Here is a 25,032-nt window from a genome sequence, read left to right on the forward strand (position 1 = left end):
CTACATTATTCATCATTTGATGGAACAAACTGACACAACCTTTTTGCAAACATTTAGACTGTAAAAAAAAATAGATTAAAATCTGAAATGCCAGGTGAGGTCACAGATTGATCCTCACCACTTTTTGTGCATCCAAGATGAACCACGACTGCTGTTGAATTAAACAGGTACAGAAGCACTGCTGAGAGGCCTTAAGTGGGGGCTTGTATTATTATCATCAGAGCTGTGTCACAACACATTGCAGTCACTGAAAATGTCTCACTGCATTGTCACACTGATCAGAGTTCTGCTGAGAAGAGTCAGTGAAATATCTGACCTTGCAGAAATCATTTTTTTACACTTTCAAGGATGAGTCTGATGCTTTTCTAACTTTGGACTTTACCTTTCATAATATTCATATGTTATTCTAGAAGATGGATCTGTACTCACTATTTCAGTTTATTTAAGCATTTGTTTTTTACCTCTTGCTTCAAATTTAAGCATATTGTATTGTATAAATTCACACACTGATGACTGGTAATCACTAAACAATAAACACTTGTTTGTAGTATTGATCTGCTGCTTCCCCTATTTCTACATTTCACATGAAAAACAACTGACTTGTACTACTGAAACATGAACTAGAGAGCTTAGGAAGTTGGAGTTTATCAAACGTTTTGACCAACTTGCCAGGAATGCCTATTATTGGGGTTCAAAACTTAGCAGACAATATTCCTATGGACTCCCACTTTCTTCACCAAAAAAGAGGTAGTTTTACCCTATAGCCACATGCCCCTTTAGCACCCCACCACCTCTCTCAAAATAGTCGCTGTCTGTTTGCACTCCCAAGGTTAGGGCACTAATTATTCTTTGTTCCCTGTTGTATCTCAGTGAGCATAAGAAAGATCTTTGCAGTGTCATCATCATGTTTTCACTTTCTAAACAGTAAGAGTTCTTATGCACAGCTTTAATGCAAAACATGAAATATCATGTTCATTCACATTTATTGTGAGGGTGGTTGGAATTTCTCAAGTCTAAATCAGAGTATCAGGATATTACCAGGGCACTAAAGAGGGGTGGTACCGGAAGTTGTTCAGCTGTCAAAGTATCCAAATCAAGGCTGCACTGCTTTGTCCTTACAGTTTTCAGTACCAGGTATGATAGCATGGGGCCCCCGCTCCTTAAATTTCACATCTAGTCATCACACTTTCCTGTTTGCCTAACCAGTCCTTCTTTTGTGGTTTAAAATGTGTATTCTCTGGTCTATCTGTTGTTTACTATTGATGTATGCTGATAAATGACCGCTTAACATATTCCGCAGAGGACAGCATTTTAACAGTGGATAGAATGAACCCTGTTCTCTTGCATAGTATTTAGGGACATAAGGAAGGAAAAATGGGATTTGATATACTCATTATTTCCTTTTATTTTGGAGGCAGCGTATAACTGGTTTTAGTTTGCAAAAAAAATTAAAAATTATCAAGGGAAAAAGGACAATTAGTATTTATAAAATATTTTAAAAAATCAATATATTTAATACAAGAAAGTATACTGGCAATGGAGGGCAGAAGACAACAGGATGATAAGCTGTCACTGCAGCATCAGTATTCAATAACCATTGAGCAGCTTTTTGCTATTCATTCAAAACAAGAACACAGAAAGAGATAACGACTATCAAACTTCAAGACAAAAACAGTAGGGTAAAGAAACGAAAGAAGAAAAAGTCCTACTAGAGAAGTTTCATAGGCTTACAAAGATGACAAAAAGAGTGAACTGAGCTGTATCTTTTCTATAACTTGGAGCTGTGATAACTTGAAATATTTTCAAGATGTCAGCTGCAGGCAGAGGCTTCCTCCTTCTCAGTGGTAAGGTCAGCTGTACCTTGTGAATGGGAAAATGGATTTTTGTGTAATGAAGCAAACACTGCATTCATCAACCATTTAAATCAAGTTTTCCATTCAAAACCTATTGATTTTGAAGCCTCTGTTAGCCAGAAGTGCACAAGCTCTTAAATGTTTTGAGAATCTTAAAGGGCAACATGGAAAAAGGTCGATAAAAAATAATCCCTTTATGTGGTTTGTATTTTAAAGGCTCCTACAACAAAATTAAGAAAGTTTGTTTCTTACTTTATAGATTGGTTGGATGATTAAGACTCAACATTACATGCTAGAGCCTTTGAGAAAACAAATGAACATATTACACCTGACCTATTAAATTTCAGAGAGAAATTAAAAAAAAAAAAAAAAGAGAAGAAAACATCATCTTCCGTAGAGAAAAATCCAAGCTATTCCATAGTGAGGACATCATGCCATATGTAGCTCCTTCATCATGAGTTGCCTTCTAAACACAGCTAAGAGAGAAGATTTGAAAATATGCAAAATCTTCCTGAAGTGCCTTTTCTGGAGCAAACTCTTCAGAAAAAGAGATTATGACAGGGGTAACACACACAAACATAATATTTTGCCTGAAAACTATACTGACCTTGTTGGAACTCCCAAAGACTGAATCTTGGTATCAGGTCCCCCTTATGAAACAGTGTGACCTGTCACCTTGAGCTCCCTGGCTTTGTTGTGGCCCTTTCTATAACACAAGACCCCAGCCCTGCTGGCCTCTAAGGCAGGATGGTGCAAGCCAGGCTCAGCACCATCCTGCTATCTCTGAGGACCCCACAACAACCATTGTGTTATCAAATATTTTAGAGTAAGCGGAAGTTCTGCTTCTCTGGATATGATGAGAGCTTTTCTATCCTCATGAAATACGACATGTAAATTCCTCTGAGAAATTTTGGTTGACAGCTAGCTTTCCTAGTAAGATCAACATTATTGCTCAGGATCCATGACCCCCTTCACGTGCTAGGTAGGAGAAACTTGCGCTCCTGTTTATTGATTTAAAATTACTATTACTTACAAATGAAATACACAGAGTTTTGGAGGAAAACTGTTAAAGTCTGGTGATATAAGTAAGACATAAAAGAAAGGAAATGTTCCGAAAGAAGGAAAAAGATTGGTGCCTGTTTCTCTTACCATTTTCTCCAGCAGGTACTGTTACAGGATGTGTTGGCACAGTATCAGGATTCACTTTTCCATTCTCAAATGTATCATTTTCAGTTTGCTGCAACTGCCAGTTGAGGCCAAATAGATGCATTGCTGGTGGCAGAGGACACAGGTTATTTGATGCTTTTAACCATGATGACAAATAGCACAAATAATGACTTTTCATGCTTTGCACTGGAATACCAACTCATACATTAAAAAATTAAATTACATGAACAAGCATTTGCAGACTAATAGTTCAACTTAGCAGTGGCACTAAGCAATTACTACCACTGTCCTTTAATGATACAGTGCTTTCGGTGAACGCAGTTGACAGAAAGCTCACCAGCCTCATTTTGAGCCTTTTACCGGTCCCAAATCAATGTTCAAAAGGATAGGCAGTAATTATGTTCTTTTCTCTTTTTTCATTTTTGATCATTCTGAAGAGACAAATCATTTAAATGAGCTCCTAAATGACCTACTAAAATAAATTATTTCCCCAGCAGACAGATCCATCCTGGTTAGCTAGAAAGGAAAAAGAAAAAACGCAGGAAGAAAGGAAGGAAGGTGCTGTGGGTGTTGCAGGGCTTACCTAAACACGAACACTTCATGTTGTCAACAACACCCTGCACAACCTCCAGTTACATGCTCATTCCTCACATTAGTCTACAGAACAAGGCCAAGACCATGAGCAGAGCCAGACACTGGGGTACTTTGCTCTGATAAGGATAAGCTAAGTTCCTGAACTACTTAATACCACACAACCACATTTATTAGAAAAGGTGAGATCATGTTAAAAAGTTTAGCTTTAGTCAATTAGGAAAGACAGAGTCAACTTGCCATGGTGTTAGGGGAATTTTAGGGACCTTGATATCAGCAGGGATTAAGGAATGAACCCCACATCTAAACTTTTAGAGCAAATATATGAAAAAACAAATCACTTGAAAGCTATACTGTGATACACACAACATATGCGATTTTCTGCTATCTGTGGATTATTTAATTCTCTTCCAATGTCTCTATAATACCACCAAAATAAATTTTATTGTAATTATTTTGCATTTGGTATAATGAGTTTGCTCATTCTATGACAGCAGTTCTTTCAGTGCTAATAGGGAATAAAAATACACTGGAAAAAATCACTAATCATGTACTTTAACTCTTAGTGTAAAATATAAGGAAGATAATTCACTATATTTTGTTGCTCCTGCTCCTTCTGTCTCTGAAGCAGATCACTGCTATAGTAAATGTTATTAATTTCTTCTATCCAAATGACAAAAAATTCTTCTTCCCTTTTGGTTTCATCTCTGATCTTCTGATCTCTCTGTATTGACCATGGCAACTACTTAAGATGAACAGGCATTAGTGGAAGTTTCATCAGGCAGACAGCAAAAACTGCAGAATTAAGATCCTGTCTGCTAGGTCTTTGTCTTAAACCCTCCCCCTTACCTTGAACAAAACAAAAAACCAGAATGCAACTAAAGACCTATTACTGAATACTTCAGAGACTGAAATCCTCACTACAGATGACATATTCTCTTTGTTCCGAGTCTCTGACTCTACTATTACTCTTCCTTCTCAGACCTTAAATTGCCTGTCAAAGTCTGATAATGTAGAATGTTCCTTGACCCTAAAAACTTCTTTCTTTTTTCCCCTCTCATCTTTTTTTAAAACATAAATCTGACCATCACCATTTTTGGCACATCACTAGAATTAGCCATTTTTATTTTGACCCTACCTCAGCTGAAATCTTTATTTATGAATCATCTAATCTTTATTTAAGAATAATCTAATGACTGTATTTGTTTTAATATATTTCAACAAAATCTCTAGGGTCAAACTCTACTATATGTTATGCTAGTTTGTTTCCCTGGCAGCAATGAAAGTCCACAAATAGCTAAGTATTTCATGATTTAAAACCAGTACATTTCTTATTTTCAGTCTGGAGGTCTAAATCACCTCTCTTAATTTTGTTGTCTTCTTACTCCTTTTAATAATTCTTCAGGAGGAAGAAAAAGAAAATGACATTAATTTTGTAGCTCTAGAAGTGCATCCCTTCCGAACACATGAGCTTAGAATGTCATTAACATCTGCTGGTACTATGTACATGCCCTGTGCCTCTTCACGGTCCACTGGAAGATCAGAAGGGGAAGCTCCGAAATGACCTTTCAGCCATTCCCTCATAATTCAAAACAGCTGGAATTCGAAGTCTTCAAAGGCAAAGACTGTGGGATCTATATTGATTATATCTCACAGAACCATAGCTACTACAAGGTAAGTGACAATTACCTTTTCTTTGTGTTTTTACTGATGTGAGTCCTATTGTAGTTTACTGTCAAACATAGTGAGTATTAGCTGTGTCCCTCAAAAATACTATTCCTCTCTCAACTTCGACAACGAACTAGCAAAAAGTTCAATAAACAATGTTTAATGAAAATGAACAGATGGATACATGCAGCTGTTTCACAGATTGTGAATAGAGGAATATTTTCTAAGCAGACAAAAAATGTTGCTAGACAATTCCAATGACATCCTAAAACTTACAGTGTGTACTACTACACTAAATAATTCAACTATCTAATCTCAGTGAGATAGTGCTATGGCATTTAGAGAATTCTCCTTTCAGTACAAATATATGAGAAAAATATGAAAGAAACAGGCTTGTTGATAAAGTGTCAAAATACAACACAGAATTTCTTTAGACATGGGGAACTTTAGGAACATGGGTAAATTTCAGACAAATTCAGGCACTATTTTGTCAATCAGAATTGGTCTCCTCTTAGCCAGCCATCAATATAAAAGCAAACTTTAAGTCCTTATCAGTTTTATAAGGACAGCGAGGCCCCTGATAAAAATTCTTGATGTCACCATGAATCTGACAAGCAGCACTTGGTACTGGTATCGCAGCAGGGTGTCTGAGACTTTCAAGTCAAATGGTATGAACTAGTTCTGAATTTCCAAAGGGAGACTGATGCAGGCAGACTGCAGTGGTGTATGTTTGTTTGATTTCCTCTGATCTAGAAAAGGATGAAGGCTTTCTTCCACCTTTGGGATGGGGATGTAAGAGTTCAATCCCCTCCTCTGTTTCTATTGTGTTCAGAGAAATAGCAGGTTTATTCCTTTCTATAATGAATTTGATATATGAAGCAAAATTAAAGCAAAAGCATATGAAGCAAAACACATTTCTCTATTTCCTGCTGCTATTTTAGTCCCAAATCTAATGTAAGACAGTTTCTTGATTTTTGGATTAAATATTGCCTGTCAGGTCTGGTTTATTCCCACTGAACTTGCATTTATTTGGTGTCACAGAATGACAATGAAGTCAAGAGACCCTTCCTGGAGTTACTAATTCTCAGTCTGCCAAATCTAAGAAGCTGCCAGCACTGGAATGACTTTCAATACTGGTATAACTTTGATGCCAGCAAGGACTTGTCTGAGAATGCCAGATGCCTCTAACCAGAAGGCATGCAGATTGTGATGGCTGTGGTCATGGATCACAACTACTCAATCCAAATAACCCACAGGTGCAAGCATGGATGAATCCTCAGGGGATGAGAGAGAAGACGGGTTATCACAATTCCAAATGTGTCCACAAACCCTAACAAAAGCCTCCTTTTACTTGTACCAAGACTGGGATGATTGTTCCCATTGTGGAACAGATGAACAGAAGAACAGATGATGACATCTGGGGCAAAGGAGTCCAGGAAGGCTGGATGTGCTTTAAAGAAGGAAATCTTCAAGGTGCAGGAGCAGGCTGTTCCCATGTGCCAAAAGATGAGCTGGCAGGGAAGAGGAAGGCCTGTGTGAACAGAGAGCTTTAGATGGAACTCAGTGTGAAAAAGAGGGTTTATCATCTCTGGAAAAAAGTGCCAGCATCTCAGGAAGACTACAAGGATGTTCTGACACCATGCAGGGAGAAAATTATAAAAGCCAAATCCCATCTAGAACTTAATGTGGCACTGCTGTAAAAGACAACAAAAACTGTTTTTGCAAACACTCAGCAAAGAAAAGGAGGGCCAAGGAGAACCTCCATCCTTTGTTGGATAAACACAGTGACAAAAGATGAGGAAAAGGCTTAGGTAATTAATGCCTTCTTTGTCTCAGTCATTAATAACAAGTCCAGTTGTCATCAAGGTATCCAGCCCCCAGAGCTGGAAGACAGAGAAACAGAGCAGAACGAAGCTCCCACAATCCAAGGGGAAATGGTCAGTTGCTATGCAACTCAGATACACACAAGTCCATAGGGCTTGATGGGATTCACCCAAGAGGACTGAGGGAGATGAGAGAGGAGGTCTCCAAGCCACCTTTAATAATTTACCAGCAGTCCTGGTAAATCAGGGAGGTCCCAGGTGACTGGAAGTTGGCAAATGTGATGCCCATCTACAAGAGGGGTCAAAAACAGGACCCAGGGAACTACAAGCCTGTCAGCCTGACCTCAGTGCTGGGAAGGTCATGGAGTAGATCATCTTGAGTGCCATCATGGAACACATACAGGACGACCAGGGGATCAGGCCCTGACAGCATGGGTTTAGGAAAAGCAGGTCCTGCTTGACCAACCCGATCTCCTTCTAGGACAAAGTGACCCGTTTAGTGGATGAGGAAAAGGCTGTGGATGTCATCTACTGCGACTTTAGTAAAGCCTTTGTCACCATTTTCCACAGCATTCTCCTGGAGAAACTGGCTTCCCAAGGTATGGGCGAGGGTACTCTTTGCTGGGTTAAAAACTAATTGGATGGCCAGGCCCAGAGAATGGTGGTGAATGGAATAACATCAAGCTGGTGGTCAGTCATGGCTGAGGGGAAACGTTCTTGCTCTCTACAGCTACCTGAAAACAGGTTGTAGTGAGGTGGGTATCAGTTTCTTCTCCCAGGTAACAATTAACAGGTTGAGAGCAAATGGCCTCAAATCATGCCAGGAGAGGTTTAGATTAAGTATTAGGAAAATTTTTTTCATGGCAAGCGTTGTAAAGCATTGGAACAAACTGTCCAGAGTAGTGGAGTCACCATCCCCAAAAGTGTTCAATAAACTGTGGACACAGCTCTTGAGGACGTTATGGTGGTGCTGGGTTGACAGCTGGATATGATCTTAAAGGTCTTTTCCATCTTTAACTGTTCTATGATCTCCTAGGATCTTTTTCCTAGTCTGCTGTTTCAGTCCCCGTATCTATTCTGCAAAGTAATCTCTAGGTACCAAGAGATCTTCATTTGCTGAAGCTACGAGAGCATTTACCTTGAGACTGAGTTGTTTAAGGTGGTACTTGTACTGCTACTGGACAAATTATCCGCATAGCCAGCCTTTAGAATGTGGCGACAGTTTAAATGGTGAGGAGTCCATTCTCTCTAACAGAGTGAGAAGAAGATGTATCAGAGACAGGGAAGCTCCCTAGGATCTGGGCTGCTCTTGGCATGAACACAGCACCAGTGTCTGTGTCTGGGAGGTGCTGGTGGATATGGCTAAATTGACCAGAACAGATCTCAAACATAAAAGCAGTAACAAATTAATAGCTGGGCTTTTGCCCCCTGTGGTCCCCCCCCCGCTTCCATGCCAAATGGACTGTGATATTCAAAAATTCAGAGCTCAGATTAAAGGAGTGCATTTATACCTACAATAGCCTTGATGCTAACATAAACATGCTATCATTTGTTGCAGGCTATTGGGCAATCTTACCACCTGTCACCACAGAGTTCACTGAAGGGTTTCTGAACCATGTTAAACTGCTTTTTCAAGCTTGGTTGATCTTGTCTTTCACTGTGTAATTGAGGTCTAGTTATTTTGGTTTGTAACCAGTCTACAAAACCTTCATGTCCACTCAATAATTAAAATAGCAACTAAGAATATATTTCACAGCAAACACTTGAAAAAAATATGACCAGTTTACACTGTGTAAAACATTTTGCAATAATCTGCTTCAGGAAGAAGTTGCAGGCTATCAGGCTTTTTCATTCTTTCATCATTGCCATCCCATTTATTGTGCATGCTCCTTTCTCAAGCTAGTATTTCTGTGCTTTATGCATTCCCTTTACAAGGAACTTGTTCTTGAGCAAACACACTGTATTATCACTTCAAAACCCTCTTCCATTCTTCAGCATCCAAAATGAAATCAGTCTCTATTAGTAAGAGAAATGGATAATTTATGTAACTATGTGGCAGAACTAGAACTGTGAGAGCTGACAACTACCTGCCGCATTTGACTGGGGAGTGCCTTCCCTTTGTTGCCTTGCTCACTATCTCAAAGTTCTCTTCTGCCAAAGTTATGAGAGGCACAAAAAAGAATTGTAACAGAAAACCAATTTATGTAGCTGTTTCTCTGTTTAGCAAGAACTGGACTTGTCTGAATTTTTTCCCCCTTCTTTTACATTTTTTTAACAGTGGTAAAAGGATATAGACAGATAGATAGTAAAGAAAATAGACAGGTGTTAGAATGATCCAGTATCCAGGATGTAGCTCTGAACGGATAACAAAGTTTGGACTCAGATGTGAATACACACACTATGATGGGGTTTATGATTGCTATCAGAAAGGAAGAATACTTTTTTCTTTGTATAAAAGGATAGCAATATAAAGTAAAAGCCAGAGATACTTATTGTTCTGGTCAAAATTCAAGGGTGTCTCTATCATAACTCATCAGGATCAGCCACATTTTTTTCTGAAGTACTATAAATGACAAATAGGTTCACATGAAAAACAAAGGGCATAGCAAACACACTGTGAGCTGTGCAGGTGAAAGCTTACCAGATGCAGATGATAAGGATGCACAACCAAAACCGTACACATACAAGCAGAGGCTTTATTCACAGAAGTAGTCCTACAGTAAGTGGAGAGGGTAACCCTCTGAAGTACCAGTCACAAGTGCCAGCAATTCAACAGCTTCCATTATGCATCTGGTAAACTTGCTTTTCCAGGAAAGAATTCTAAAGGTGACACAGGGTGTGTCAGGGGAAGAAGAATTCACAGGTAGGAGGATTCTTTTAAGCAGAAAGAAGAAGAAACAGAGTTGCCTGAATTGGGAAACGTGCTTCCAGTGTTGCTTTTCTTAGAATAACAACAGATGAAAAATTAACACTAGACAGCAGAAAGAAAAACCACTGGCTACCCCTAACAGCAAGCATCTCCCCAAGACCTCTGAAGATAATGCCTATGGTGTATGTTCTACAAACATAAAGAACTCAACACAGTGGGGAAAGTTGGCAAGAGGAACTGAATGATGTTGGTGATCCTTCTCCCCTTCTCCCATGTGTTCTACAAGGTATGGTAATCAAGTCTTATTATTAATGAAGCTGTGCTTGAAGATGAGCTCCTTGGTAAGATATTAAACTCATCTTCCAGGACTGCCACTGCTACATACTTCTGGCTGCTGGTGCTTTCAAACCATAATTTATAAAATTGCTTCCCTGGAATTAATAGAATAATATATATGCACACTTGCATACAAGGCAAAGTGAATATAACTTATATTTAAAGCAAGGCAAAAAGATTATAATTTAAACTAAGCAAATTGCAATTATTGCTCAATCTTGTTGAAGGATTATCTTCTAGTTCATCTCCCTGCTGGCAATACATTTTAAAATGAAATATTTGAACACTGAAGTGGTTTTTAAAATTATCTTCCATATATTTTTCTTGAAGCCATAATTAGAATCTAAACCTATTTTATTCTGAAGGACCTGAAGTGGACCACAAGATGTGCAAATGAACTGTCAGTGATTTGCATTCATTTGCTTTTTTCTCAGATAATAGGATACCTTGGATGTTGCTGCAGATCAAATAGTGAATTAAAAATAGTTAATTAAAATTTTAAATAAAGTGAATTAAAAGTTACAAAGACAGGTTCTTTATTTATTACTGTTTTTCTCAAATCAATGAAAAGCCTGTTATTTTTGAATTTAAAATAACTTTAAAGTACGTGCTTTGAGCATCTTAAAAAAATCAGTCACCGGTAGCATCATATAAAAGTTGCTGAACATATACTCTGCATGTAAAACATTTCAGTATAGCATTATATGAAAAACTTAGTAATACCTATCAAGATCAATACAGTAACTGAAAAAGTGTGGTCTTTTCCCTTTTATCCTGAACAGTTGAATGGGTCTATTGATTTTACTATTTCATCTGCAAAAAAATCCAACCTTTCTAGTCTACTTCTCATTTTCTCTTGAAACCTTTTAACAAAGAATTTGCAAAATACATCACAAAAATTTGCCTAGAAAAAATACAGCAACAAAGATATATCAGCTACCTACTATGGATAAACTTACTCTCTTTGACCACTAATCAAAGATGAGTACATGCCATTTTAAAGTAGTGTTGCATTTGAACTGTTAAGAAAGATGTGTGGTGGTCTTGGAGTAAATATTTTTACTACATTCACCCAAAAATGGAACATTTATTCCTCTGAAAACTTGTACAGCTATATGTCTCATTTCAGTTGTCAAGCCTGTCGGCCTGTTATGTAACAATGGTCTAATTCTGTCAACTGCATTATGTGAGGCACATTCAAAGCTTAAGGGAGAATCCAGATTTCTTAAAACAGAAACAAAGATCATTATTCAGTAGCCTCTTATTTAAGTAAGATGTATCTGGTATGTCTTTTTTCAGATTTGTCCATTTATTCTGATGAACAGCCAATCTACCCCATTTTGTAATAGTCTTCAGTGTTACCTAAATAGTCTTTAGTATTATCCTGGGCTTTCTCCTGAATATAGCTTGTTTTTTTTCAGCTAATGTTGTTTACAGTCTAACAAGATGGTGAAAAATCATTACAGGCGAAGAGATGATGGGGAAGTGCAAATTAGATTGCTGACTCTTTTGAGACAAGGGCTGTTCTGTCTCCTTTAGTTCGCACAAAAGCATGAAAACATTCTGTAAATTTTGGGTTTCTATCTAATAAAGTCATAATAAATTATTTTGTTTTCAAGTACTGTGGGGGAGAAAAAAATGCCCCTGATTTACACTTCTCAAGTGTAAGACTGCAGGCCAATAACTTTTCTGTATTCCTTCAGGCATTTCCTTACCTTATTCCTTCTCAATCTTTGACTCCTTCTTTTTCATCCTTAAAGTTGCTTTCTGGAAAACAGCTGAGGCTCAGGTTTGTCCTTATCTATTTTAGTTTTTTCCCACAAGACTCCAACAAGAAGTCTTGCTTCATCCTTTAGATCACAGCCCTCATAACACAATAGTGTTAAGAAATGCAACGAAAATGTCATGTCTCAAAATTTGCTGGAAACACTTTTCTTAGGCAAGAGCATCGATGAATCATCCAACCATTTTTACAGTTCAAAAGCCTTATTTATTACAAAAGAACCAAACACCCCAAACCCAACAAAAAATCTTATAAATCTCTTTGGGATATAATAATAATTAAGTGGCACTATATGATCATGCATAACCTATTTGCATGTTGATGGCACAGAGAAGTGCCGTCTGATGAAAAAATTTATGAACCAAAGGAGAAAGAAAACAGGAGCCAATTAATGCAATGTTCAAAGGACACACTGAGCTGGGATTTTATAGTATATAGCGAAACACTTGTGTTGCATATTTCCATCTCATGACTGGCTAAAAAAGATCAAAGCTTTTTTATTCCATATTAAGAATGACTGAATATTACAGTAAACATGCAATAAGGAGAAATGTAATAAGCTTTAATAAAAGATGATAATAAGGTTTGATAAGAACTTTTGGAATGTCACCAAATCTGAAATGTAAGATGAAAGCATCTGCATGTAGAGATTGTAGTGTGTTATTTGGAACCCCATGGAGCTAAACTGTGATTAGAACTCCATATTTTTCCATAAATTAGCTTTTGTTTTGAATTTCCTGCTGAGATCATATGCAAGTTGATTGAACGTGCAAGTCAATATATAGGTTTCCTAATCCTTTGCTGTTTTTTAAGCTTCATGATATCACAATTACAGCAGTCCACTTGTAGATCAAAGGTACGTGACTGATGCCAAAAGAAAATAGCCTACAATCTCTTTACAAAACTTCTTCACAGTGACTTAGACCTATCCATGACAATTACCACTCACCTACCTGAACTGTGCAAATATGTATATGCATAAACCAACCACTCCATGCAGGTCAGCTTACAAACCGACAGAATTTTCACTTAAATCTGGACACTTAAAGATGTCACTTAAAGAATGGACATGCTGAGTTCACCATCAAAGAGGCCTTTTTACACAACTCTACCTTACCCCAACACCTCCAGCGTAAACTTGTAAGCCATTAGGTACCCGCATAAGCAAATAATCTTGTGCAAATCCTTGGTTCAAAACCCCAAGGTGTAAGTCAGCTCAGTAATAGCAGTCATGCCCTTACTGAAACCTCTCCACCACCCTAGGGACTGGCTCCTAGATGGAGCATCCTTTATTATATTGTCACTAATATGTTTTATGTGTATTGGAATAACATGCTATATTTCTCCACTAAAGTGAAATGTGGTTTTTATGAAACTACTTCTGTGAGCAAAGTTATACAGTAGGTACATGAGAAATACTACCAGTAAAAAGCAAACAGAAAAAATAATTTACCATATATGATTTATGAAAGGAAACTATGACATAAAGACAACCTTACTGTTAATTGTTTGTAAAGTCAGTGATCACTTGCAAGCCAGTTTGTAAGCAACTCTGTTTTTTGTAATGTTATGTAAGCCTTGGGAAAAACAAGTTAGGATTAGAGCTTCACATTAATTTTTTTTCCCTTTAAAGTTAAATCAGCCACAACACTGAACTATAAAATCTTACAGGTGATATTAAGAATAGCCGATTTTAGCTCTAAAGTCACCTATAAAATTCATGAAGAAAACCAATTACTCCTTTTACTCTGTGAAAATACACTAGATCAGTAATAAGGATGTGTTTTAAAGTTATCTTCTACTTTTGGCTACAGCTCAATTGAAATAAGAGGGATGTGGAGTGAGTCAAATGAGGACCCACTGTCCAGCAAAAATGCCTCAGTAAAAAGTGGTTTGAGACTTGACATTTCAAAGATGAAAGAGAAGGCTAAACAACAGACAACACTTTCAAAACTGAAGATAAATTTATTTTCCCCAGTTATTGTGTAACACCTTGTGAACTCATGAAATCAGTGGTTAGCAACAGGTTAACTCTATGCAGCTGGGTATTGTTTTAATTTTCAACAATTATTATTGAAATAAAAACACCATTTTCCTGTACCATAGTAAGGGTAACTTAAAAGTATTATTAAATTAAAAAAAACAGAGGAAGCATACCTATTTCTATACTTAAAGGTTTCTGGAGCTAGCTAATTTTTAAAGTGGCTAATATTCATTTATAATACCTAACCCCCTCCTATATTACTGCTTCTATAGAGTTAGTAAAAGAGATGCATTCATGTGACCCTATTTCATCAAATATTGTCAAAACCACTCTGGTTTTGTTTGACTGGTTTTATTATTGAGGAAAATTAAGCATTTCAAATGCAAATATCCACACCATCCAAAGAGTTGCAGCCCACTTCTTCCTGGATTGGGGAACTACCAATGCTGTCATAGGTGACAATTCCTAAGAGACAGTGGGTTTGGGGGTTTTTCTGTGGATGAAGTTATCTGAAATGGCATCAATGTGAAAATGAAGTATCTCATATTTAAAGATTCTTGTCTACTTCAGAGGACATCTAACTTTCATCCATAATTAATTTCTGCAGTGGGATAATTACAGCCATATAAAACCCATGTGTTCTTCTGATCTCAGTCATAAGTGTAATGCTATTGCTTAAAGCAAGGTTGGACACATGTACTAGACCCTTTCATTCTAGAGTGCCTGTGTATGGAGAGGTTTACCAAAATCTCATCTAAATCAGAAATTTTTAACAGCATGAATTTTTTTAAGCATTCAAAAAGAGACCAAGCAGTTTTCTTCACAAAAAAAGATCCAAGAAAAGATTTCAATTTACAGAAAAGATGCAATTTATAAAAGATGCAAATGATACACAAAGCTACCAGTTTTAATATATGTATTATAATTCAAATATCACAGCAGACAGCACATCTCTAAGAGCTGGCTTCTTTCTTCACAGGCAGGAGTTAGAAATGAATTGAAACTACCAGAAAAGAAGAGAAGACTAATCCTATGTCCACAACAACTTGAGTAATCGCCCAAGTAATTTATTCTCTGCTTTGCAAAACCTCTTAAGCATACACCTGAAGTATTACATATGTTTACATCATCATGGCTAGGCTTCGCGAACGAAGATTTGGGAAGGGCTCTACCCACTTTTCTTGCAAGCGCGTTGGTGGCTAAAAAGGCCAATACGAGAGAGGCAAGTCTGGTTGCAAAAGACACAGCAGAAAGACTCCTTAGATGGTATATTCTGCAAGGCACGATTCTTTCTGCGTTGTCTTTTCTCCTCAAGGGTGATCCTGCGTGCTTTCTCAAAAGCATCAGCAGCGTTATAAATGGTGTGTCTCCAGGCCTCCCGATTGGAGGCCAGAGTGGACCAGTTATGGTGGTCAATATGCCCGAGGCTGAGTTGTTGCTTCAGGGAGTCCTTGTATCTTTTCTTCGGAGCTCCTCTCTTGCGGCAGCCGGTGGCAAGTTCACCATAAAGCAGGATCTTAGGGAGGCGGTGGTCCTTCATCCTGGAGACGTGCCCTGCCCAACGCAGTTGCGTTCTCAGTAACATGGCCTCAATACTTGTAATTGCTGCCTGTTCAAGAACAGATGTATTGGTCACATAATCTGACCAGTGGATGTTTAGGATTGTACGGAGGCAGCGTTGATGGAAGCGTTCTAGGAGACGCAGGTGGTGGCGGTAGATGACCCATGATTCGGAACCATATAAAAGAGTAGACAGCACAATGGCTCTGTAAACACTGATCTTGGTACTTTTCTTCAAGTGTTTATTACGCCATACTCTTTTATGGAGTTTTCCAAAAGCACTATATGCCTTCGCTAACCTATTGTCTATCTCCCCGTCAATCTTACCATCCGAGGAGATGAGGCTGCCTAGGTAATTAAACTGTTGGGCTGATTTGAGTTCTGACTGGCCAATGGTGATGTGGGGATGATGGAAGACTTCCTGAGGTGCAGGCTGATGGAGAACTTCTGTCTTCTTTAAGCTGACTTCCAGCCCAAAGAGCTCAGCAGCATCTGCAAAGCAGGATGTTAAACGCTGCAGAGCTGCTTCTGTGTGGGCAACAAGGGCGGCGTCATCAGCGTAAAGCAGCTCCCGGACAAGATGGTTTAGGGTCTTAGTATGGGCCTTCAGTCGCCTTAGGTTGAATAGGCTTCCATCAGTACGATATCGAATGTAGATACCGTCCTGATCATCAAGGTCTGCCGTGGCCCTTTGGAGCATCATACTGAAAAAGACTGTGAATAGGGTAGGAGCGAGAACGCAGCCTTGTTTCACACCGTTCTTTATTAGAAAGGGCTCAGAAAGTGAGTTGCCATATCTGACTTGGCCGTGCTGATCCTCATGAAGTGAGATGATCATTTTAAGGAACTTGGGGGGACAACCTAAACGTTCCAAAATCTGCCACAGACCTTTTCTGCTCACAGTATCGAAAGCCTTGGTGAGGTCGACAAAGGTTACATAGAGACCTTTGTTCTGTTCCCTACACTTTTCTTGCAGTTGTCTGAGAACAAATATCATGTCTGTGGTGCTCCTGTTGGCTCTGAAGCCACACTGACTTTCAGGTAGAATATCTTCTGCTATAGCAGGTATTAGTCTGTTCAGGAGTATTCTTGCCAAGATTTTGCCAGCAATGGAGAGCAGAGTAATACCACGGTAATTTGAGCAGTCTGATTTAGTACCTTTCTTCTTATACAAGGTGATGATGACTGCATCACGAAGGTCTGATGGTAGTTCGCCTAGTTCCCAACAGCGCACCACAAGCTCATGAAATTTAGCATGGAGTGCAAGGCCCCCATGTTTCCAGACTTCAGGTGGGATTCCATCAACCCCAGCTGCCTTGCCGATTTTCACCTGCTGTATGGCCTTGAGGGTTTCTCCTAAAGTGGGAGCAGTATCCAATTCATACTTCACTGGTTGTTGTGTGATGGACTGAATTGCTGAGTCTTGGACTACACGGTTGGTACTGAAAAGAGTCTGAAAGTGTTCAGACCATCGATTCAGAATGGAGGTTTTATCTGTCAGAAGCATTTGACCATCTGCACTGAGTAGTGGGCTTTGGACTTGGTATGTAGGCCCGTATGCTGTTTTCAGGGCCTCATAGAATCCTTTGTGATCCCCTGTATCTGCACATAGTTGAGTTTTTGCAGCTAGATCGATCCACCACTTGTTCTGGATGTCACGGAGTTTCTGTTGGAGCTTGCTGCAAGCAAGACGAAAGGCTGTTTTTCTTGCGTGACAGGATGGCAGTGCAAGGTGTGCTTGGTGGGCAGTTCTCTTCTTCCTCAACAATTCCTGGATTTCTTGATTATTATCATCAAACCAGTCCTTGTTCTTCTTGAGGGAGAACCCTAAGGATTCTTCAGAGGATTGCAGGATACTGCTTTTAATATGATGCCAAATTGTTTCAGGAGAGGAATCTGCAGAATCTGTGGAATGGTTATCAAGCTTAGTTTGAAGGTTTGCCTGGAATCTTTCTCTTACTGTGGCTGATTGGAGATTGTTGACTTGGAGTCTTATATGTTTACATACTACTAAAATATATTACATGTTTACCTGGACAGATAAAATAGAAACAACATCTCTAAACTACTCTAAACATGCTATTTATCAAAAAATGGTGCTTTTTACCTGAATTTCTCATTACACTGAAAAATTGCTACTATTTGGGAGTCTATGAGAAGACTATAGGAAGAGTGCAGAAGGACACGCATCTCTACATAACCTGCTTGCAAGAGATTTCAGTATTCCTGAAAACAGCATCCAGATTTTGAAAAAAACACGTCATACTGCATCACAATATGATGGCAGAATCGAAATGTGGGACCTATGGACAATGACATCCTCATGTCATCTTGCAGTTTATTACTACACCTGTTATACTGACAGAATTAATGAGTTTCAATTTGCTCCAGCAGGCAAAAGTGGAAGGGTGACAGGACTATTGCCAAAAACCTTGTGATAATACTCACTTAGAATATGAGTCTTCTTTGGAGCAGAGGTGGGTATGCTCCTTGACAGATTAACTTTTTAAATCCCTTGAAATCTTGTCAAGTCTTTTCTAACTTCCTGATTGTCAATTACATGTTCCTACATTCTTCTGTGTGAAGATTATCTTTCTCAATGAATGTTTTATTCTCAGTGCCAGCAACAATAATAGCAAGTGACTTCCACAACACCAATCAAGAATTAATATTGTGAACTCCTGAAACAGTAATATTATGCTTTGCACTTAATCTGAAGTTACAAGATTTTTGCTTTAAAAACATCAACCAAAGGCATTATCCACAATGGTATTCTTGCAAGTATAATTAATGTTTATGCTTCAAGACATAGATGTTCAATACGTTTAGATTTTGTACTATTTCAATAGTACAAATAACACTTTCAGTCCAATAAGGTGGTCAACATAAGAAATTATGTTACTGTTTATAATATAATACATTTCCCCACCAAGGAGGCCCAATGAGCTAATCATCAATGCTGTAAACGTTATGTGAAACTCATACAGCTATCTAAAAGTCATAGCTATGAGATATTAAGGAAAATAATGTGATCTCACGTTAGACAGAGCTGAAAATCTCTGTAATGCAGAAAGTCATGGAAGTGCTAGCTGTAATATTAAGTCTCATATTGAAGCATAAAAACAGTGATACATGTGTATCTGAATACTGCCATTTACCAAGCACATGCCAGAAATGACTGAGAGGAGTTGCCTGAACTGATATTAGTAAGGCAATGGCTACCATATATCAATTATCCAGCTTTTATAGTTCTGTATTTAAAGATTATGAAGTATTGAAATAGAAGTACTTCAGACCTCAAGGGCTATTCTAAGGTCCATTGTGTTGTACTACATTCACCATGTATCCAACCATACACTGAAGGCCCAACTAAAGGGACTGCACACCCTTTGGTCTTGCCTTGTTGTTAGACCACGCACCTGCTCTTCTGTCAGGAAAGAGCAACATGTGGGACTGATGTCTAAAACAACAAGCAAGCAGATTTTGACAGGTGCAGAGCGGAGCCACACATGCTGGGGAGGCATTGCCATCAGAAGCAGCCAGCTTCTGGCTGCCCATGACACTTAGAGCTATGAGAGACCTGGAAATGCCCATTCTGGACAGAAGCACGACATCACTTTGTACCTAATCCACAGCTTCTTACTTTGACAATCAGCCACTTTCAACTCCTACCAAGTTTTAACTTGCAAAAAAAAAAGGATGACAAGGAACACTGCTGCTGCCTCCAAATGCACTGGAGACACATGGAGCCTTCCCTAAAAGCCCCATGGATTGGTAAATGAGTAGTCGTCTATATTCTGCAAGGAGTCATATACTTTCTACAGTGCTGGAGATACTGGCTGCCCTCACAACTTCAGATACAGGCACAAAGTGAGCAAGAACATGAGACATCAATGTGGTTCTGCGAAGTGCTTGGTGCAATCAGACAAGGCTAAGTAGCCATGCTTAGATAATGGCATGCTTTCTCAAAAAGGTTTACATAAGAGAAGTCTCCTTGTTGTAGTTTTCCCTTGCATGGTATAGTTCAAATATATTGTGATATGTAGATTTTGTAAACTGTAAAATCTCAGAGCACTTTCTTCAAATGATGGCAACAGGCCAAACGGAATGACAAAATATTTCTGTTTTGTTTTTGCTTTTTTTTAAGAATCAGATATATAAATGTATTAGTTTACCTCATGTCTCTAATGTGTTGGAAAAAGAGATGAGATGAGAACATAAACCTGGCTAGCTGTAAAAATCTGCCACACATCTGCAGATGGGGAACATATTTCCAACCCACACACCTCAGTGGAGCTCTAGGCACAGTTAACATCCCAGCACAACCAAGCGACACAGACAGAAATGGGAAGAGAAGGCGGAAAACCAAAAGTTCTTGATGAAACTCTCAGTGACAATAACATTACAATACTCAAAATTAAATGCATGTCAAAGAGAAAAACAGTTTCTATAAACATATAATGAAAGCAAAAGTGATTAATGGCAACTAAACCATACTCTCCCTCATGCCTGTTAATTACAATACCTATGCTGAGTATTGTAATAAAAATTCCATTTAAATGGCATTATTAATTAAGTTGTTTTCCTTATTCCTGTCAGTACCTGAGCTTTACAAATAGCAGAATAACGTTAACTTGGCATAGTAATCAAAAAGAAATATTATATTGGTCTTTATTGATAAAATAAAATAGATTCCTTTTGATTACAGGTGTATTTACTCATTGCTTTAGACACAAAACTCAGTTCTATAATTGCCATGGTTGCAAATCCATTAGTTTTGGGGAGGGTGGTTTTGCTCTACTATGACTTCTGCCACTGAATCCAACAGGGAAGGCATCTGGTCCTCCACAATATGGAAGAGATGTGAACGCCAGCAGGTTGTCATACTAAATCCTGAGTAATATGGGAGAACCACAGACAACAAACTTGGAAAGTGCACTGAAGACATGGAAAGTTAATCTCAGTCTACAGAAACAGACACTTTAATAATTTTAAATGATTACTTAAAACTCGCCTGAGGGATAGTTAATTGACTCTCAACTGTAATTTTTACACTTTTCATCCTTCTATGTCAATCTCCTCAAACGATGAAACTTGTTTGGTGCTTTTCCTGGCCACCTCCTTCTCCTCTTTCTACCTTAAAACCTCTTAAGTTACTCTGATGTTACTCTCAGGAAGTTTTTGAGATAACTCTGAAGACAGTTGTCCATTATTAGAAATATATTAGCATATAAATTTTCAGCTTACTTTTAATATCTTGAGATGATGATAAAACAGCAACATTTTTAGATGGACAAAAAGTATGAGTGCACAATATAATAACTACAGAATAAGCACAATATAGCTATTTTATACAGTGTGGAAAATACAAATTATCTGTAATTACCAAACATGGCTTTCTAGTCTGGTATCTCTTTTCCATTCAAATTTCATTTGCAATTTGCATTATGATTGTATATTCATCTCTGTGTCATAGCAGAACATAAGTTTTTCTACTGCTTCTCATAGAATGAAATATAAACTAAAATACATGTTTTCCCAGAAGATATTTCATCTGTTAAGTCTAAATGTTAGCTTTCTTTTCTGTCCAAAATTGATTTGAGTAAGTAGTAAAAAAGTAGTGATAAAAAATGATAAAGAAAGCAGCAGTGATAAAAGTAGTCCTGCAGCCTTTTTAATTAAATAAATTCCTTTTTTTTTAACCTACAGAAGAGATGTCCTCCTGTTATCACTGATGTAAATATTTGCTTTATCACAAAGGATAGCTGGCTGATCTATATTTTTGTTCTGACCACTGACTGCACAGCTAAGGCTAACAGAATTATTAGTCCCAATTATCAATCGTTACACAACGAGTAAAACGCTCAACAGATCTGGAAGTATGACAGATTATTGTGAAGAAGTCAGGACAGCAGAGGCCTGACTAAATAGCTCAGGTCTTACTGTGTATTCAAAGAATGTTTTATGTTCATACAGATCTATTTAGTAGACGTAAGACAAAATTCATGACAGATGAACGCAATCTTTCAGTGCACAACTCTTCAAGCTTAGTTGAGTGAACTTGGTATTGTGCAATGCCAGCACTGACTGAGGAAAACTGCTAGCCTCTTCGGCTCTGTGTACAGTGACACTGGCAGTAATTTCTTGCACTGATTTAGACAACGTCAAGACAGTGCCATTGGCACTGGAGAATCAATTGCCAGAGCAAGTCCTGGGAAAGAAAGAGGGGTCCTGATGTCTCCAAATTCTCATTAATTTTATCCTGTTGTTGAATCCACACTACAGAAGAAATAATTAGTACAGTACAAATCAGTTTGTTAATACAGTTGGTCAGAGTCTATGTTATGCAACAACACATTGGAAAAAATTCCTTTTGACTGCTTAGTTCCCCATAATTACACAGTGGATTTTGTTAGGAAAAAAACACAAGAACAACAAGCTCCTCCCTTTAGTAAAACCAAAAGTCATCAGAGAAGATCCCAAAAAGTAGAACTGAAGGATGGAGGTTACATATGAAACTTTCACTTAGGAGGTGCCCTACAAAACTTTCCCTTCATTCATTCACTGCAAAAGATGGATACTGAAGGAGGCAGTAAGCCATGGGGAGACAAAGGACAAAGTTCTGTTTTGTCTCACACTATGTACAGCTGGACTCTATTTCTGTCTCTCACAGGGACTTCCTGTACCAAGTTGGGTGAAACTATCAATGTCAAACTAAAGGCAACTTCATACTTCTTACTCTTTCATGGCTTAAATTTAATATGCTCTTCCTAGTCTTTTGAAGAAGAAAAAAGATTTTAAAATTTTCATGTTGGAAAAAAAATGGTTTTCCTCTTCCTTAGTTGTAAATCCCATTACAGACAGGATTTGAGCAAATCAGAAGCTTGAAGAAATTCCAGTGTAAACTTGATCCCAAAACAAGGCAGTTTATGTTCTTTACTCCCCATTTTTAAACCCCATTATTTCAGGGAGCTTTTCCTTGAATCCTTTACTTTATACTAGAGTTATTTTTTAATTCCCCTCTTCTATATGTTGCCGCAAAATATTTTGGTTCAACACTTGCATGTTTCTGTTGCTTAACTTCTTTCCCAACCATTTAACAGTACATGAAGCCTCTAAACAAAGGACCAATATTTTCCACAATTCACTTCTATTTTCCCTAAAAATTAGTACAGATAATTGACAGGAATACTTAAATATTTTGTGGATCACAGAATGGTTGAGAGAGACCATGAGGGCTAGAAAAGCAAGAATATAAGGAAGGGTTGGAAAAGAGACTTTTCTTTACACCGAAACAACATTTCCAATTCCTTGTCATCTCCAAGACTGCATTAAGTGGCTTTACAGTGTAGTGTTTGCTCTGGTCTCTACCCATGCTGACACCCCATCTTTGCTCTCACCTCATCTTTGCAGACTTTGTAAACGTAGGAGTCTTTCCTGTCAGAATGATGGAAGAAGTGCAAGACACACCAGACTCCCAATGCAGCTCCTTCCTCTGGCTGGGCTAATTGACTGAGCAGTTCTGCAAAGGCAGACATGAAGTCTAGCAAACTGTCTCTTCTGCCTTATGTTGCCTGAGCAGAGGCAGTGGGATCTCAAGTTACTTTCTTTACCCCACACTCACTGCAACTAAAATAAGCCTGGGCATGACACGCTCATCTCTCTGCATTTCCGAGAAGGGCCTGGTTACACCACCATTCACTGGATGAGCAGTCCTATTAGTTCTTCAGTCTGCAGCTGCCACAGTCACACAATGGACATCAGCCATACTATGTTCCTTATCAATGTGTACTGGCATTTTTTGCAGCAATCATGCTGCAAAATGGCTGTTTTTCCCAGCTCTTGACAATGACACTTCATACTGAATTCCTTCTTTCATGCTAATGCTACAAGGATGTAACATTTTCATGCTTCTGGCAATGTGTCTTTATGAAGTTCAAAATATGTCTCAAACTGGCTTTACAAATGTGACATGCCACCTCAGCTGCTGTAGACCTCAGCAGATGTGCCAGACCACTATGTTGGAGACATGTCATGGGATGCTAGAGGTCACACAATACTGCAGTCCTTCTCATTTTTTTATGTTATGACCAATTTCCTATTCAAACATTTCCCTTTCACACCTACATTATAAAACATATGTCTCCTATGAGGACAGGCTGGATGAGTCGGGGTTGTTCAGCCTCGACAAGAGAAGGCTCTAGGGAGACCTTAGAGCAGCCTTCCAGTACCTAAAGGGGGCCTGAAAGAGACCTGGAGAGGGATTTTTCACAAAAGTGAGTAGCAATGGGACAAAGAGGAATTGCTTTAAACTGAAAGAGGGTAAGGTGAGTTTAGATATTAGGGAGAAATTTTTTACTATGAGGGTGGTCAGACAATGCAACAGGTTGCCCAGAGCGGTTGTGGAAGCCTCATCCCTGGAAGTGTTCAAGGTCAGGTTGAATGGTGCTTTCAGCAACCTGGTCTAGTGGAAGGTGTCCCTGTCCATGGAAGGGGATTTGGAACTAGATGGTCTTCAGGTCTGTTTCAAACCAAACCATTCTATGATCCTATGAAATAGTTAATCAAGACAAAGGACGGCTTCTATCTTACATTAATGACTTCTACTGATTTACACTTGGATGGCCTATTAAATGGAGAATATTTCTGATATTACATCTGCAGAGATGGGAAAACCACATATATGAATGAGTGCAATCCATTTGTGATTTTATGGACCCAAAGTTCTCCAGAGAGCATTCCTGAGTGCCGAATTTTATATTTAGACTGCTGAGTTAGCTGAAATATGTGTAATATCACCAGTAGGCAGAGAGCTCCCTATTTACTATGGGCAGAGGAAAGCCCTTGTGCATTGTTTATTTCAGCAAGGATGTGAGCTGGCATGGGCCCATGAAGTGAAATGTTGTACAGCTATATTTGTTTTTTGGGTTTTTTTACAGGGTATGTGAATAAATGATGTGCGGAGCTGAAAGCTCTCACTCACTGGAAAGCTTGGTTCTTTTTTCTGAATACATGAATAGAGGTGCATTAGACATGCTTATATTTCTTAATATGCCTCTGGGAGAAATAAGCTGGTATAGCTATCTTCCTGTGCCCCTCAGAGTCATAAGTAATCTGGCTCTTTCAGGCTAGCAAAGTGTAGAGCTCAGCTCAGAATCAGGTCTCCAGTATTTTACTATATGTATGGCTGTTTTTCCTGGCTCTTGACAGTGACACTTCATGCTGAATTCCTTCTTTTGTATTTATGTATTTATTTAGTAGCAGATGTTTACTTCTGATGACTTATGAGGCAGTATTACAGAGACTGAGCACAATTACTGTGTTTTATAAGTGGGATTATTTCAATCCCACTTCAAAAAAGATCCAGTGTCAAAGCTTAACTCTAAACCACACCTTTA

The 25,032-nt window shown here is 38.4% G+C and overlaps 1 protein-coding gene across 10 annotated transcripts in view; it reads right to left on the reverse strand.

The window, feature by feature from the left end:
- TENM3 (teneurin transmembrane protein 3) overlaps positions 1–25,032 on the reverse strand; it is a 1,346,985-nt gene that overhangs the window by 93,159 nt on the left and 1,228,794 nt on the right. For all 10 annotated transcript variants that reach the window (XM_027676660.1, XM_027676662.1, XM_027676663.1 and 7 more), the window contains one exon: positions 3,003–3,125. In XM_027676660.1, the coding sequence (XP_027532461.1) occupies positions 3,003–3,125 (123 nt within the window). The remainder of the gene's footprint in view (positions 1–3,002; positions 3,126–25,032) is intronic.

This window comes from Neopelma chrysocephalum, unplaced genomic scaffold, assembly GCF_003984885.1.
Source record: "Neopelma chrysocephalum unplaced genomic scaffold, ASM398488v2 Primary Assembly neopelma1_42, whole genome shotgun sequence".
Taxonomy (NCBI): Eukaryota; Metazoa; Chordata; class Aves; order Passeriformes; family Pipridae; genus Neopelma; species Neopelma chrysocephalum.